The sequence below is a fragment of the Chinchilla lanigera genome, unplaced genomic scaffold (assembly GCF_000276665.1).
Source record: "Chinchilla lanigera isolate Chin_1 unplaced genomic scaffold, ChiLan1.0 scaffold00051, whole genome shotgun sequence".
Lineage (NCBI taxonomy): Eukaryota > Metazoa > Chordata > Mammalia > Rodentia > Chinchillidae > Chinchilla > Chinchilla lanigera.
Window position 1 is genome coordinate 16,820,711 of NW_004955452.1, and position 16,808 is coordinate 16,837,518.

Below are 16,808 nucleotides of genomic sequence, written 5' to 3' on the forward strand. Positions count from 1 at the left end.
GAGTTCTTCTTGGAGCCCCGGGAATCAGACCTGGGTTCTCTTAACTTTAAGGAAGAAAATAAAGCCAGGTGTGGTGGCACCTGCTTATAATCCAAGCACTGAGAGGCTGAGGCAGGAGGATTACTGTAAATTGGAGGCCAGCCTGGGCTATATAGTGAGTTCAGGGGCAGCCTGAACTATACAACAAGACCCTATCTCCAAAAAAAAAGTTCTGATTATTTAACTTAAAAAGTAACTTGTAATACCTGTCCATGTAAGCTTGTTTTGTTGGTGAGAGCGCAGAATGGTATAGCCACTTTTACAAAGGTAAAGACAAACTGTGTGATCCAGCAATTCCACTTCCAAGAGTGTATAGAAATGAAAATATGTGCAACGTAAAAACCTGCACATGACTGTAGGAGCTTTATTCAAAATTGCCAGAAGTTAAAAATAATCCAGAAGCCCTTCTATGGATAAACACAGGGGTACTACATCTACATAGATGAAATACTAGTTGGCCAAAAAAAAAAAAAAAAAAAAAGGCCAACTATTCAACAGTTTGGTTTGGGAATCTCAAGGGCATTGTGCTGAGGAGAAAAAAAAATAACCCAATATAAAGAGATTACAAACTGTAAGTCCACTTGTATAACATTCTGGAAGAAGTAAAGCTGGGGACCAGGAACACTCCAGTGACTATCAGGAGTGGGATAGTTTTACTGTAGCGCAGGAGCAGCACAAGGGACTGTTTTGGGATGATGGAGCTGGTATGTATGGTGGCTACATGAAACCATACATGTTTTCAAACCCAGTAATTTAACTGTATGTTAATAATGAAAATGTGTAAAAATCAAATCAAAACTTAGAGTCCCAGGACTCTGAGACGGACTTTCTTTTCTTTTTCAGGTGAAGCTAGTGAACATTCGCAATGATGACATCACAGACGGCAACCCCAAGCTGACCCTGGGCCTGATCTGGACCATTATTTTGCATTTCCAGGTGAGAGTTACGAAGTTTGAGTTGCTGTTGCTTATTCTGAACAGAGCCTAGGGAGCCACACCGCTTTCTCCAGGCAGCACAGAGCCTCCCAGTCTTTCTGTTTGGCACTGAACGAAGGTGGGTGGGTGTGGGGATGGAAACTTAAAATTGGCCTGGAAACAAGTTGTTGTATCCTAAACCCAGACCTCCTAATTATTTGCATAATAAAATGGAGAGATGTTTCACCTGTTTGTGGTTTGGCCCTGTCCTTGGCCTGCTAGGTATTAAAAGTCTGTTTGCTCAGTTGAGTCAACACTGGGCTTTTTAGGGATTTCAAGTATGAGAGGTGGGAAATGATGGCACAAAGGTTCATAATCCTTCTTTGATGTAAGACTCGTCCTCATCTCTAATCTTAAACAAGCTTGATTAATTGTAGCACCTTAGTGGCTGGATTTGTACATGTGCTATAAGCACAGCCTTGTAGTAGCCATCATACCCACCAGCAGTGTCATTTTGAAGTGTTCCCATAGTCACATGGCCTTGTTGCTCCCTGTGCCTAAGATGGTAAATGCTTTTAAAGTTTGGGTTAGTTCTGGAAAAGAACACCTATATTTTCATGAAAATATTTTCTAGCCCACCCAAACAAAGCTGTTACTCAGGCAGCTCACCAGGATCCAGCTGTTGTGCGGTATGGATTAAAGAGAGTGCTCCTTCTGTAGCGGGTAGGAAGACTCTTCTAGAAACGCCAGTCACTGACTCTTTTGGCTGAGGCCAATGTGACATCCTATTTGGATAGTTAGTGCCACCTTCTGGTTTCAGGCAGAACAGCACGTGTCTCTGAATTTGTAAGACCCGGAGAAAACTGAGTGTAGCTTTGTTTCTGGGGCTCTGGTTTGGAGCCAGTGCTGGCACTGCAGCCTGGGCAGGGTCAGTAGTTTGTGGAGGTAATATACATTTTTGTGGTGCCACAAGATGTTTTGAGGCAAGCTTTAAATATAGGGATAACCAGGAATCTGAACTTGGTGAGTATGTTCTGGCAGGGTGGGATCAAAGTCTTTGTTGAATTTGAACAGAGGAAGGTTTTTTTTTAAAAGAAAAAGTTTGTTTGTTTTTTTAGCCACAAACCTGCCCTCACTGTGAGTGCCAAATGTTAGTCTCACAGGCAGGGGGTAATACCCAATGTATTTCTGTTTATCCTGACTACAACTACATCTCTTTAAAAGGGGAAATTTGGCTGGGCGTGGTGGTGCACATCGATTATCCCAGCACTCGGAGGTGGAGGCAGGAGGACTGCTGAGAGTTTGAGGCCGGCCAGTGCTACATAGCGAGTTCAGGGCTGGCCTGAGTCACACTGGGAGACTGTGTCTCAAAGACTGTGTGTGGAGCAGGGATTTAAGGGTCGCACAATGAGTACTTAGTTGTTAAAACTTCGAGGTGACAGCAGAGACAGGAATAATGGAGTGGTTCCCTTCCCAAATAACTCCATCAGGAAAGTAATTTTTTCTTTTTTAAAAAAATTTGATGGGGTGTAGCTCAGTGGTAGAGAACTTGTGTAGTATGGTGAGGTCCTGGGTTCAATCTCTAGCACTGGAATAAAGAGTTGTTAGGAAAATTTTCAAACATTCACAAAAACAGGAAATGTCTGAAGAACTACCATGTATCCATCACCTACTACAATAATTATTAGCTCATATAATTAAAAACTATTTCATCTATTTCCTGATCCACTCCTTGAATCCCTTTGGAGGAAATTCCAGACCTCATATAACTTCACTCATAAATATTTCAGTGTATGTATCTCAAAGGTAAGAGCTCTCTGTTTAAGCAAACCACCAAAACATCACATCCTTAAAGTAGTTTTGTAAAAATTGTCAAATTTCTCGTCATTGTTCAGATGTTCCAATTTATTTCATTTTAAAAAGTTTGTTTGGATTAGCATCTAAAGAAGGTCAGTGTATTGTATTAAATCGCCTACTCTCAGCAATTTGCTGAAGAAATCAGGTCTTTAGGTTGCATGTGTGTGTGTGGGGGGGTTATTTATTTGTTTTGTTTTTTGGCAAGGATGGTGGTGGTGTGTTGTATACTTTTATTGGCACATCTCAGGATGCACATACTGTCTCTTTTTGGGAGAATATTAAGATTGATAAGTGAATTTGAGTGTTATCAACCTGAGCCATTATTTTTATGTTTCCTATTAGTGAAGCATTAATGGTTGTAGTAGTTACTGATCACCATTGCTAGTTCTATTATTTCATTAGAGACTGCAAATAGTCATATTCTAATTCTGCTAATCCATTATTTATTTGGAATACTTTTATAAAGGAGACCTTCACTTCATCAGTTACCCTGAGGGATAGTTCTTACTGGAAAGGCAAAATAGATAATCTCATGTTTATTTCTGTCAGTTTTCACAATAGTTGTGTCATCAGCTAGCTCCTTCTAGAAATGGCTCCCCAATCAGATGTATTGGGCTTTGGGTTGCTTCTTTCTTCTGAAGTTGAATTTCAGTTTCTTCTCATTTTAAGCAAAGAATTAAACAAAATAAGCAAAAAACAACAGCAAAAATTATTTGCAAAAGTAAAAGTAAAGATATGGGAGAAACTGGTTCTGCAGAGTAAGCTTGGGCTGAGTAAAAGAAGAAAAAGCAGGATAAAAGTAAACCCTGGAGAAAGCAGGGTGGGCTATGGTGAGGAAATCCACATAGCCAGTTATTTTTGGTGTGTGTATCCTTTTATACTGTCCAAATCTTGAAACCCCTGAGAACTTCTACATCTGGGCCCTAAGAAAGGGTGCTGGGACCCCACACCTCAGGCCGATGTCAGGTCTGGGCCATCCTAGTGAAACCTGCTGGAGCTTTCCTGAGAGGCCCACATGCAGGGCTTTGGGAACTGTTCTGGCCTGTGTCTGGGTTCTTATGATTAACAGGTCACACCTACTTCCCCAGCCAGCTTTGCCACTCCCTAATTCTCTATGTTGGTTGGTTCCCAGGTATTCCCAGGTATTCTTCAAAGGTAGCCAGTGAACGTTTTTTTATTAATTAAACCTTTTGAAAAATTAAGTTTATTGGTACATTTTAGGTATACAAAATGATCACATTCGTCATAGGGAATTTGTACCTGTACGTAATATATTGACTCTTCCCCCCCCATACCACTCCCCTCCATTCAACCCCCCTTCCACTTGCTATTTACAAAATCTTTTTCATTTTTTTGTCTTTTCATGTTGCTTTTTATTTTCCCTTCTTTCCTTTCCCCCTCTGCACTCCCTTGTTCCCCTTCCCATTTGAACACTTCCTGTTTCACATTATCTATTACATATTTTGACCCTTATTTATACTTTAGGTTTCTCACACCAGGGAAACTATGCTGTATTCACACAGGTGTGTCCCATTAATTTTACTTTTGAGTATGGTCTCAAGGTGCATCTGTTTACCTAGAAATGTCCCAAGATTATCCTTCATTATGGCTGAGTAGTACTCCATTGTATAAAAGAACCACATCTGTATCCATTCATTGGTTGATGAACATTTGGGATATTTCTGAGATTTAGCTATTACAAACTATGCTGCTATAAACATGGGTGTGCATATATCACTGGTATGATGCTTTTAATTCTTTCAGGAATATACCAAGAAGGGGAATAGCTGGGTCCAATGGGACCTCTTGTCTTAGTTTTTTGAGGAGTCTCCACAGTGGTTGCCCCAGTCTACACTCTCACCAACACTGGAGAAGGGTTCCCTTTTTCTACAGCCCCACCAGCATTTGTTCTTGGTTAATTTCTTGATGATAGCCATTCTTTCTGGCATGAGATGGAATGTCAGTGTTGTTTTAATTTGCATCTCTCAAGTAACCAGTAATGTTGAACATTTTTTCATATATTCATTTGCTGTTTGTTTTTTTTTCGTTTTTTTTTTTTTTTTCCTCCAGTACCGGGAACCGAACTCACGACCTTGCGCTTGCCAGGCAGGCGCTTTGCCACTGAGCTAAATTCCCAGCCCCTCATTTGCTGTTTATACTTCTTCATCTTAGGTGTCTATTCATTTCAGATGTCCATTTATGGTTTGGGTCTCTAAATTTGGGGCGGTCTAGTTTTTAGAGTTCTTTATATATTCTAGATAGTAGTCTTTTGTCTGAAGAACAGCTGGCAAAATTTTTTCCCCACATTGTGGGTGGTCTCTTCACTCTGTTGGTGGTTTCTCTTGTTGTGCAAAAGGTTTTTAATAAGATGAGATCCTAGTTGTTGATAGTTTCTGTACAATTAGGGTTTTATTCATAAAGTCTCTTTGCCTACACCAATGTCTTCAAGAGTTCTACATTTTCTGTCTTCCAACAGATTTAGTGATTCTGTTTTAATATTCAGATCTTTGATCCATTTTGAGTTTAGTTTAGTGTATGGTGAAAGATAGGGGTCTAGTTTTAATCTTTAGCATATGGAAAGCCAGGTTTTCTAGTGCCATTTATTAAAGAGGCTATCTTTCTTCTAATGAGAGTGTTGGGCTCCTTTGTTAAAGATATGGTGGCTGAATATTATTGACCATTTTTTAAAAAGTCACTACAACTCAATGAATTTTTAACAGACTTAATATGTTTCAATCAACTATAGTTCTCATTTTCCCTAATACTCAAATAGCTGCAGTTTTGGCCAGTATCAGCCTTTCAAGTTAACTAACTCTCAGTCCTTTGGCATGACCTCAGCAGTCTGTGATCATTTCTTTTACTTCTTGTGTGATAAGGTGTCTCATAGGCTTTTTGAATATTTCCTGTCCCAGGCCTGACATTCTGTTTCTCTGGAGAACCAAATCTTTATTTCTGACCACAAATCAAGTGCTGCTAGCTTGCTTGTTGTTTCTAGGATTTTTCTACTATGACAACTGGAGAGTACCTTTTTTCAGTTTTAAAAACAATCATTAATTCATACTGACATTTCTGAATCAAATTTAGGATTCTAGGAATTAATTAATTGATTGATTGATTGATTGATTTTGGTACCAGGAATTGAACTCAGGATCTTGCACTTGCCAGTGCTTATACCACTGAGCTATATCCCCAGGCCTCCAGGGTTTTATTTAACTTCTTTGACTTTATATATTTTTTTTTTCCTTACACTGAATGTCTTGATCCTAACAACAGTAATGTAATTATCCCCTTTTCCATATGCACACATATATGATATGTAATATACCTAAAATAATAGTATTAATGTTGGTAACAATATTACTTAGAAGATTCTGATTTCTTTGCAGTTCTTTCTGTCCCTGATTGTTTTGTTTGTTTTCATTTTATTTTTGAGACAGGATCTCACTATGTAGTTCAGTCTGGCCCTGAACTCACTGTGTAGCCCAGGCTGGCCTCAAACTCGGGGTAATTCTGCCTCAGCCTCCTGAGTACTGGGATTACAGTTCCCGAGTGCTGGGATTATAGCTGTGTGCCACCTTGCCCAGCCCAAATTGCTTTTTTCCCCCCAGTTTTATTTTACTCTGTGTAGATCATTTACATTGTTTCAAAGGGAAATTTTAAAGAGGATGCAAGGTATATTCAGAGAAGTCCAATTCCTTTCTTTAGTCCTTTTATCCTGTTTCTTCCTTTTCTCTCTAGTTAGCTGTTTTAAAAAACCTTTTTTAGTTATTTTTTGTTATCATTGTATTTGTTTACTTTAGCAAAATGTGCATTTTTTACACTTTACTTTTTATAACTATAAAACTTTATTGAGGTATAATTTACATATATCAGAAAATTGAACCATTTAAATTACATAATTTAGTGATTTTTATGAGCTTTATAACTATCACCATAATCCAGTTTTGGAACATTTTCATTATCCCTCTTGTCCCTTTACAATTATTCCCTCTTCCCATCACCAGCCTCAGGCAACCACTGATCTATTTTCTATCTCTAGATTTGTCTGTTCTGAACATTTCATATAAATGGAGTCATGTGATCTTCTGCATTTGGCTTCTTTCACTTAGCATAATATTTTTGAGCTTCACTGAAGTTGTGACATGTGTCAGTAGTTCATTTCTATTGTTGAGTAGTATTCTAGTGTATGGACTTTACCATTTATTTTTAGTTTTTAAATTTTTTAATTTATTTTTTTGGTACTGGGAATCGAACTCAGGACCTTGTGCTTACCAGGCAGGTGCTTATGCCACTGAACTATATCCCTGGCCCATTTATTTTGTTTATCATTTCAGGATTTGATGGCCATTTATGTTCATTTTTTGGATATTATAAGTAATGTTGATATGACTGCATATCTTTGTGTTTATGTATGTTTTCACTTACCTTGTATAAATATCGATTAGCTGTTCTTACCAAACACTCAAGCCAAACAGATATGGAGTAGAGGTGTCAAACGTTAGGTCAGCAAAGTAGTCACTCCAGCAGTCTCTGTTACTGCTGCTGCTGAGGTAGAACGGTGGTGCATCTGTAGATGTGTAGGGGTGAGTTTCCTCTCAAGGGGGCATTCAGTTGAAGGAAATGCTGTTTTGAGATTAAAAATTTGTTACTACCAGTGATACTGATAGATTTATGGTTTGTACAGTGTTCTAACATGTATTTTTAAAACATGCTATATGCTAGGGGTTCTTTGTATTTTAATTTGAATTTTCAGTTAGGAAAATTTCAGGTACTCAAAAAAGTATATGAGATTCTCATATGTATATTTAACCTTCACAATTAAACAGATGTTAATATTTTCTTATACTTATTTTGGACTTTCTCTCCGTCTCTCTCTTTCACTAAAGAAATAAAATATTTCCGATATAGCCTACTTCCTTGGCCCATCCGTTCCCTAGATAGTGTCCTAAAGTTTGTGCATGTCATTTCTATATATACTTTTGTACATTTACAGCACATGAGGTATCATAAACCATATGTGCTGATGTGTGCATGTTTTATATTTCAGATAGTAACTTTTATATATCCTGCTTCTTTTAAGACTTAAATGTGTTTTTCAGGTCTATCCATTATGATGAAGGGAGGCTTGATTTGTTCATTTTAACTAACTTATGTAGAATATAATGTGAGTGGTGCCCCCCCGCATAATGGAGTAATAGAGCTATTTGTAGTATATTACTTAGTTGTATAAAAAAAAGCCCTCATTGCTATAGAGAATATCCTATGTGAAAGTGAGGGTTTTTTTGGATAGTATTTGGACTGGAATTGCTAGGTTGTAGACTTTCCTTCAACTTATTTTGCTAAATTACTCTCAGAAGGACTGTATGACCTACAGTATTTTGTTCGGTAAAATTACTGTTAGATATAATATGTGTTTACTTGTTTGTTTGCTGTCTGATCACCATACTAGGAGTAACTTAAGAATGGCAAGGATATCATCTCTTCTGTTCTTTAGAATAGGCACTTAATAAATATTTGTTAAGTGATTGGATTAGCTCATAATCTTCTCAAACCCATGAGGTTGGTAGAACAGACAAATAGGCTGTGCTATTTTCTTAGACCCCTTGTTCAGATGAGGAAACTAAAAGAGAGTCCAACTGACTTCTTCAGGTCGCATATCCAGATAGTAAAATAGGATTCCTTGTCTTAGTTTTATCCAAGCCTATTTTTATCTATTTTAAGTGTTAGGATTTATAATTTTTCTAAATGATATCATCAGTTTTTTATAGTCATACTGTAACAGAATCAGTTTTTCAGCTTTCATGTTTATTAAATGTAGTATAGCTCTAGCATCCTGATATTTAGAAAAAATTCAAAGAGTTCAGATAAAGGGTAGTTCTAGCTGTCTAGACTTGAGGTCTACATTTTTGTGTACTTTATGGCATTATGCTTTGTATATTAGATGAGGCATTGTTCATGTTTGTGGAATGAATGAATGAGCTCTTTCATTAATGAATGTCTGTCTCTATGGGGAAACTATGGGCAGAAAACAGTTAAACTGGAAAAAACCAAAGGAGAAGATACCAAGAATAGGTATACTCCCAATGCCTGCTTTACAAGAAGGCAGTAGGGCCCAGACTAATTGAGAAAATGGTCACAGGGACAGCAGCTCCTAAGAAGCACAAACATTCAGGCTTTGGGTCATGGAACATACCTCCTTTCCTTAGGCACTCATAAGGAAAGAGTATATTGGGATCCCCATCTAGCCTGAGGATGTTTGATAGCTTTTAGCTCTGGAAGCAAATGGGAAGAAAAGGGATTTACTGTAGATCAGGCACTGAACCAAGTACTTTATAGACATTATTTCATTAGTTTTGTCTACAATCCCATTAAGTAGGTGCTGGTGTCCACATTTCACAGGTAAGGAGATTGAATCACCTAGTAAATTAGTTAAGCTACTTAGTTTGTAAGTTAACTGAGCTTGGAATTTGAACCTAGTGACACTCTACTAAAATCTCTGCTTTTATCCTAAATTACTTTTTTCTCTGGGGCAGGAGGAAACAGAGGCCTGATGGGTCTGACGTATATAGAGATTTAAAAAGGAAAAATATCCACAGAGGTAAATGTGCTAGGTTCCGTGAAGCTTCTCAGAGAAACCCTACAGCAGTAGAAGTCATGTTAAGCAGCTGCTTCTCTTGCCCAAAGTTGAGTAGTTTCAGGTATTTGGGGTTTTTGTATTTTTATTAATAAAATTCAAGCTCAAGCCTTAGGACAAGCAACTTAAAAGTTCCCAGCTTTTTCACTGGAGGACAGAAGGCCTGGGAGCTGCTAAGAGAACTCCATGCTGTAATGTTAGAATTTTTGCTGGTTAAATGATATGCTGTCGTCTGAATTCCCCATGCCCTCTTCTCTTGTTTCGTGTTGCGCTTTTTGACAGCCATAAGATGGTGCTGCAGCTTTGTATTTGGCCTCAGGGAAAGCTGAGGGGAGATGCCTACTGCATTTACAAGGCAGGTGGGAGCCTTCAGAGGGGCTCATACTTTGGGACTTCTTACTGCTTTCCTTCTGTGGAGGGCATGTTGTAGGTCCCCAGGAAAGGTGGGTAGAGCTGTGCTACTACAAGTCTTTAGGGCTTATGCTGAGCCAAGCAGGTTGCTTCCCTCTGTTGTGTCCAGCAGAGGGGTCTGGGTATTTGTGGTACAGAATCAACAGTGCAGTCAGGTCTGGTGGCCTGTGCCCATAGTCTGCAGCAGGAGCTGAAGCAGGAGTGTATTAATAAGGCTAGCCTGGTCAATGTGGTGAGACACTTGTCTTTATTTTTTATTTATTTATTAATTTTTGTCTTTTTGAGACAGGGTCTCACTGTGGAGTTCAAACTGGCCTTGAGCTCACTTTGTAGCCCAGGCTGGTCTCGAACTCACAATGATCCTCCTGCCTCAGCCCCCGAGTGCTGGAATTACAGGCGTGTGCCACCACCCCCGGCTAAACACCTGTCTTTAAAAAAGAAAAAAAACCCAAATAACAACAACAAAGCAAAATTGTGCTGGAGATGTGGTTCAGTAGTAGAGCACTTGCCTAACACACACAAAGTTCTGTGTTCAAGCCCCAGAACCACAGAGGGAAAAAAGCAGCAACAGGGAAGGAACACATATAACCTCTTTTCTTCCACTTCATTCAGAGCCCTTTGAGTTGTAGTTTCTTTCTCATCTGTCAGATGCTGTACTAAAAATTGGGGTGAAGAAAAACTGTTTATTACAGGCTAATGTTTTAGTCCAACTTTTACAATCTAATTCACACTTCTGTCTGTAGTTTGAGTAAAAATCACCTGGGCCTCATTTTCAGAAGTTTCTGTTTCTTGCATTTTGCAGCGAGCATTACCCCTTTGTTGGTACTCATGGCCCATGCAAAGCCCGGTTGCTCTTTCAGAATCTGTTTTATGCAGGTTTCCATCCCTGGGCACAGATTTCTATCCCTGCTATAGCTAGAAGGTGAGGTAACATATGTGTGGTTGAAATGGAAAGTCTTAAACAGGTTCACATCTGGTTTTTCCACTTACTAGGTATTTAATGTTGGGGAAATTAATCAGCTTTCTTAAACTTTTTTTTTTATCTGAGCGAATGACTATAAAATGATAGTTTTGACCTCACATGGTTACTGTGAGGGTTAAGTGAGATAATCATGTTCACATGTGCTTGGCACATAACAGGTGTGCAAAAAAGTGTTAGCTGTTGGTGGTAGCTGCACCATCAAGGATTACTGTTGAGCATTTGTGTCAGTGCTACTCACTGGAGCTCTAGTTTCTCTGCTGTGTTTGGAAGCAATATCATTCCCATTCAGCTTTACATACTGTACTCCAAACCGGTTGCCAGGTTTTCCCTCTGTGTCATTGGCCAACTGAATTAACAGATCTCTTTCCCCCTCCCCCCGCCCATTTTTTAGGGAGGAGAAGGGAAATAAATGCTATAGGAGGCTAGATGTTTAAAGCCTGTGTTTTGTTTGTTTGTTTGTTTTCTAAACTGCGAGTAGGCTCCGGTCTCTCTTTGGGTTAAAATTTGATTAAAATAATTGTATTGTGATCTGAAAAAAACTGAGATTATATCCTCTTAATATTTTCCTTTGTACGTCTTGGTGTAACAATTAAAATTATTTGATTTTGAAGCCATAATTGCAGCTTCCCCAGCCCTCCTTCTCTGTGGCCCTTCCCTTCCCTTGCTGGTTGGAACCAGCTGAGCTGATTTGGTTTTTCCCTTTTAGATATTGTTCTCCTCCTCCTTCCTTCACATTACCTCTTCGTTTCCCCTCCCTTTTCCATTTACTCTTACATTCCCTTGCTCCTCCTCACCCTCTGCTATTTTCCCTCTCCCCGTGTTCCTAGCTTCCTTTTGCTTTCTGTTTGTGTTACTGAGGGCAGTGCTCCAATTACCTCATATTTGGAGAGAGGAAGCTGCAGCCAATCCGGTTTCTGTCTGCTTTTAGGTCAAGTGATTTCTGAACTGCAGTGAGATGCTTTGAATTTGTCTTGTTGCAGCTCTGAGCCTGTAAGATGGCTGTCTGAATCGGCAGCGGCTGGAAGAGACAGAGAGGCAGGGAGGGAGGGAGAAAGAACTGGAGGGATTGCTGGCATAGTGCATGTTTTTAAATGTGCATCAGACCCGATGAAGCCAAGGCTGGCATTTTTCTGGGATCCCGGGACTGGTTTAGCTGCATTTTTGCTGGGATTAAGAGAGGAAAGAAATGGGAAATTCACTGGGCTGTGTTAAGGAGCCGAAAGAGTCAATAGCTATTTCAGAGAAGGCTCCCATATCTCCTAAGAAAAGGGTTCGGCTCAAAAAGAAGTGGAAGGGGAAGAAAATCCCTACTCTGCGGGCATCTCACAAGAAAGAACCCTTGGACGGAGCTGGAGTCACTGAAGAGACTGAAACCCCAAGGAAGTTAACAGTGAGTCTCCAGCAGGAGGACCGAGTGGGAGGGGCGGAGCATCCCCCCTCAGACATTTTGCTGCCTGGGGACTCAGCCCAGAACTCACAGGTGGGTGACTGCGGAATGATTGTGCAGGTGAAAGAGAGATTCCAAGGGGAGATTCAGACTGCCCACCTTTTGTTAGAGAATGAGGCATCCGTTGCTGGAGAGGTCTGGGATTCCCTGGAAGAGGGGATGACTGTCATTGCTCACCTGCTCGATAACCCGGCAGAGAGGAACTGTGAGCGATCAGTGAGCCAACTGGTGGAATTTCCACGGACAGCGTCCTGCAGCAGTAGGGCCGTGCTGCTGCCTTTGCAAGGAGAAACTGCAGTGGCAAGGGGAGGTGTTCAGCTTGGATTTCGGTGTAGCACTTCGCCTGGGAGAGACTACCCCAGTGACACAAGAAATCAGGACCAACTTTCAGAAGGCTGGAGTATCGGGGAAGGAACCAATAGTTTTTTGAGAGCCCCTCAGACGGGTTCCCAGACTGCCCAAAGTTCTGTTCCTTCATCGCTGCTGGGCCAGTCAGCAGGCTCTAGATGCACAGATACTGCCCAGGTGGGTCAAGTGACCCCTCTGGGCCCCAGATTACCTCCTTCTCAGAGTGATTTGTCCATGACTGTGAGTGTTTTGCCCTCATCCTCTGGCTATGGCAGTGATGGGCTGCACTTACATGGGATCCAGCCTAAATGTGCAGAACCTGAGAAGAGCTCTACATCCTTCTCAGAAGAGGATGGCACTCTTTCTTTGGAGGTCAGCCACACGCCCTCGTGGGGTCTGGAGGAGGTAGGTGGGCATGCTCAAAGCCAGTCTAACCACTACTTGGATTCTTGGCCCTCCAGCCTATTAAAATGGATTGTGGTAAGCAGTGAGAATCCTGAAGCTCTTCAGATCTCCCCACACCCCCCGGACCATACTGACTGCTGAGGCTTGGCAAGCAGAATCTATTTCAGGCCCATCCCTCAACACTTGCAACCAAGTCTTGTTGTCTCTGAGGAATTTGTGCTTCTGGGTAGCCAGATGGCATAATTGCTGGAGCTGTCCAGCAGGGTTGACTCTCAAGGTGCAGCACTACCCAGTCCTTACTCTCAGGTAGGGCTGTTTACCTGCCTTCTTGCTGTAAGAAGTTGTGATGAAGCGCAGTGGGGGAGTCCCTGAAGTGAGTGTGGAAGGCTGAGGGATGGTGATGGGATGGAGGTAAGGTAGCTGTTTTCAGTGTGCTTGCCCTTCTCCCTAGAGAGCTGAGCTCCTGCTACAGCTGATGTAATCCCTCTCCTGTGGAGAAAAGGCTAATAACAGCACTCATTTTGTGTCTCTATGGGAGGAGAGGGCTTGTCCTCCTTTGCTTTGCAGGATTAAGGCCACAGAATTGTGGCGGGGTGGGAATAAGGCAGAAAATGTTTGGCTTTTTGAGACAGGGTCTTGTTATATAGACCAAGCTGGTCTTGAACTCGCTATGTAGCCCATAGTGGTCTTGAACCTGCAGCAGTCCTTTTGCCTCAGCGTCTCAAGTGCTGGGATTACAGATATGAGCCACCATGCCTGGCTTGAAAAAGTTTTTGAAGTTGTTTGAGGTTTTAACATGTTTCACATGTTTTGCTTGTGAGGTTTGTGGTGAGACATAAATGGTGGTTTTGGTTGTTATGAATGTTTCCAAGGCTCAAGAATCAATGAGAATTCAGAGATGTGGATGATGATCAGCAGGACCCTGATGGCATAATGCCTAGCACATGGACATTTGAGTGTGTGGAGGACTGACCCCTGGCTGAAGACCTTTTATTGGCATCATGGCTTCTGCTTAGGATCTCAGAGCAGCAAAAAAGTGGGGTGGAAAATGAAGTGGGGCACTTTGTTGGCTAGGCTGTGGGCAACTGATACTACCTAGCTGTCCTGATGTGCTGCTGATCTGTGATTTAAAAATGTCCCCAAGGGTGGGCATCTCAGTGCACTCTGTGGGGAGTTTGGAGACTCCTAACAGTGCGAAGAGAAGATAGCATTGAAAAAGTATGTCATATGGATGGCAAGAGGCTCCACAGGCCTCATAAAAATGTGTGTATGTGCACGTGTATGTTAGGTAGCAAGGAGGACAATAAGGCTGCTGGGATCGGGTGTGCAGTATTTGGGGTTCAATAGCTAGGAGGGATGGCAGTCAGTTTTTATCTTTGAAGGGAGTAGATGTTGAGCAGTTGGATGTAACCAGCTGCTGAGCTTGGTTTCTCTTTTAATACTGCTGCCGTTAAAGTTGATACTGTGGAGTTATAACAGTATTATAGGGGAGCTGCTCATAATTGAATGTGGGATTTTTAGAAAGTTTATTTTGAAAATTTTTAGGAACACTTGGTGGAAATCAGCCTTACATAGTGGACTGTAGGTAACAGTAGCACTTTTGTACCAGTTGGATCTCCATACTGAGAAAGAAGATTATATACAACTCTTTGAGTTTTGTTTTGTTTTGTTTTGTTTTTGTTTTGTTTTGTTTTGTTTTGTTTTGTTTTGTTTTGTTTTGTTTTGAGACAGTGTCTCTCTGTGTACTTAAGGCTGACCTCAAACTCATGGCAGTCCTCCTGCCTCAGCCTCCTGAGTGCTGTGATTACAGGCCTGTACCACCGTGCCCAACCTCTGAGGAGTTTTTAAAGAGTTTTTGGGAGAATGCTTTGGATCACAGTCTGGTTGACAGAGTGAGTAGCAGTGTGACTCTTTCGCTGTTCAGCATGTGAGTCCAGTTGGTATGTGACATTTTCTGGGCAACCACCCTCTGCAACCAGCCCTCCACTTCTTCACTGAGGTACAGCCAGACTAAGATGCAGAAAAGGCTAAAGAACCGAGTGACAGTATCTCTGTAGATACCTGTGTTTCTGAAGTTCTGTGTTCATCATATGATGTGGGGACCATAGACTGACCATCCTTTGTGACGTAAGGCACTTTTTAGCATAAGCGTGAAATCTTTTCAGAACCAGTGTCCGTGTCCTTAAAGCCAAGAGGCTGGAACCTCATAGTCTGTGGAGGAAGTGTGTCTTTAGGAAACTGCTCATCTCACTGGCAGCCTATTCACAGGCTCCAGAGCAGCAACAGCCAGAGAGACAGAGGGGATTCTGACCCTGTAGGCTGTTGACCCTGCAGGCTGTATAACTGTGGATGGAGGCTCAAAGCAAGTGTCTGAAACATGGGAGGACACGGTCAGAGGAGCAGCTGTGGCCGTCATGCGCCAGCACCTTTCTAAATAAGTTTGTGCAGCTCAGTAGTGTTTGATTTGTTGTGTTTGTTTGCTTCTTTGGGGGTTTGTTTTGTTTTTAATGTGTCAGCACAGTGACCCTTCTCACAAAACAATTTAAGCTGCAGTGATATCTGTCTGTGGTGTGACGCAGACCACATTCTCTGTCCTGTTGATTAGTCCAGGGTGATGATGGGAGTGGGACTAGGCTAGGGCGAGACATGAACTTCATGGTGGGTTTTGCTACATGTCAGGATATCAAGAAATGGGAGCTGATTCTTGCTGCCTGTGAGGCTTAGATAATAGAAGGTGTATGTCATCTGCTTTCCTGTTCACCCGATGCAGTTAATACTTCCCTAGTCGGAAAATAGTTAATACAGAAGCAGGATGACAGAGAGCAGCTGACAAAATGGTTTTCAGAATGATAAGTCGACTAGGATTTGGAGCTAGATGGAAACAGGCTGATAGCCTGATAGTCTTCTGTGGCCATTTCCTTCTGTGAGGAATTCTTACTCCTTAACACCTGGTTCATTTGAACAAGGAAAATTGTTGAAAATTCTATCTTCCCGTCTTGGCTCCCACCACCCACGTTGTTAGTAGATCCCATTGAATGAAGAATTTGACTCTGTACCACTGTCTTGCCATATACCTTGGGATCCCTACAACTTCCAGTGAGTAGACAGGCAATGCTAGGGGCTAGAAATGATGAGAAAGAGATCACTTGATATATTGTTTTCTGGGCTCAGGCTTTTCAGGTTACAACCGTCCCTTTCCCATTTGTCCTTCTTAATTATAGAAAAGCCAAGTGCAGTGGCACACACATGTAATCCCAGCTATTTGGGAAACTGAGGCAAGAGGATCACAAGTTTGAGCCCAGCCTGGGTAGCTTAGTGAGACTTATCTCAAAATAAAAAGTAAAAGGGGCTGGGGATGTAGCTCAGTGCAGAGGCCCTGGTTTCAATTCCCAGTCTTACCCACTCCTCACAACAACACATGGGTGCCGGTGGTGCACAGTCACAATCCCAACATTCAGGAGGCTGAGGCAGAAGAGGACTGACATGAGTTTGAGGCCATCCTGGGCTATGTAATAAGTTCAAGGCCAGCCTGGAGTATATAGCAAGACTCTGTCATAAAAAAAAAGTTAAAAATTCATATAGATAGTATTTTTTAAAGTATTATTTTACTAATACTGGTTTTGAATTGTAAAAAAACCAAGCAAAACTAGGTAGATGATACTAGAAGAGTGCAGAAGTTAAAAGTTATGGCTAGAGCCTTGTTCAAGAATGGCTTATTCCTTTTTTAAAACATGTTACTTAACAACATTGCTAAAGAATCACTATTTTTAA

The 16,808-nt window shown here is 41.2% G+C and overlaps 2 protein-coding genes across 2 annotated transcripts in view; both read left to right on the forward strand.

Moving 5' to 3' along the window:
• Positions 1 to 16,808, forward strand: part of Macf1 (microtubule-actin crosslinking factor 1) — a gene marked incomplete in the record, with an annotated part of 341,157 nt that overhangs the window by 135,927 nt on the left and 188,422 nt on the right. Inside the window, 1 exon segment of the mRNA XM_013519481.1 lies at positions 883 to 975. Coding sequence (XP_013374935.1) covers positions 883 to 975 — 93 coding nt within the window.
• LOC106149711 lies at positions 11,833 to 13,203 on the forward strand. Its single transcript, XM_013519483.1, has one exon. The coding sequence runs from the start codon at positions 12,024 to 12,026 to the stop codon at positions 13,176 to 13,178; it is 1,155 nt and encodes a 384-aa protein (XP_013374937.1). The 5' UTR covers positions 11,833 to 12,023; the 3' UTR covers positions 13,179 to 13,203.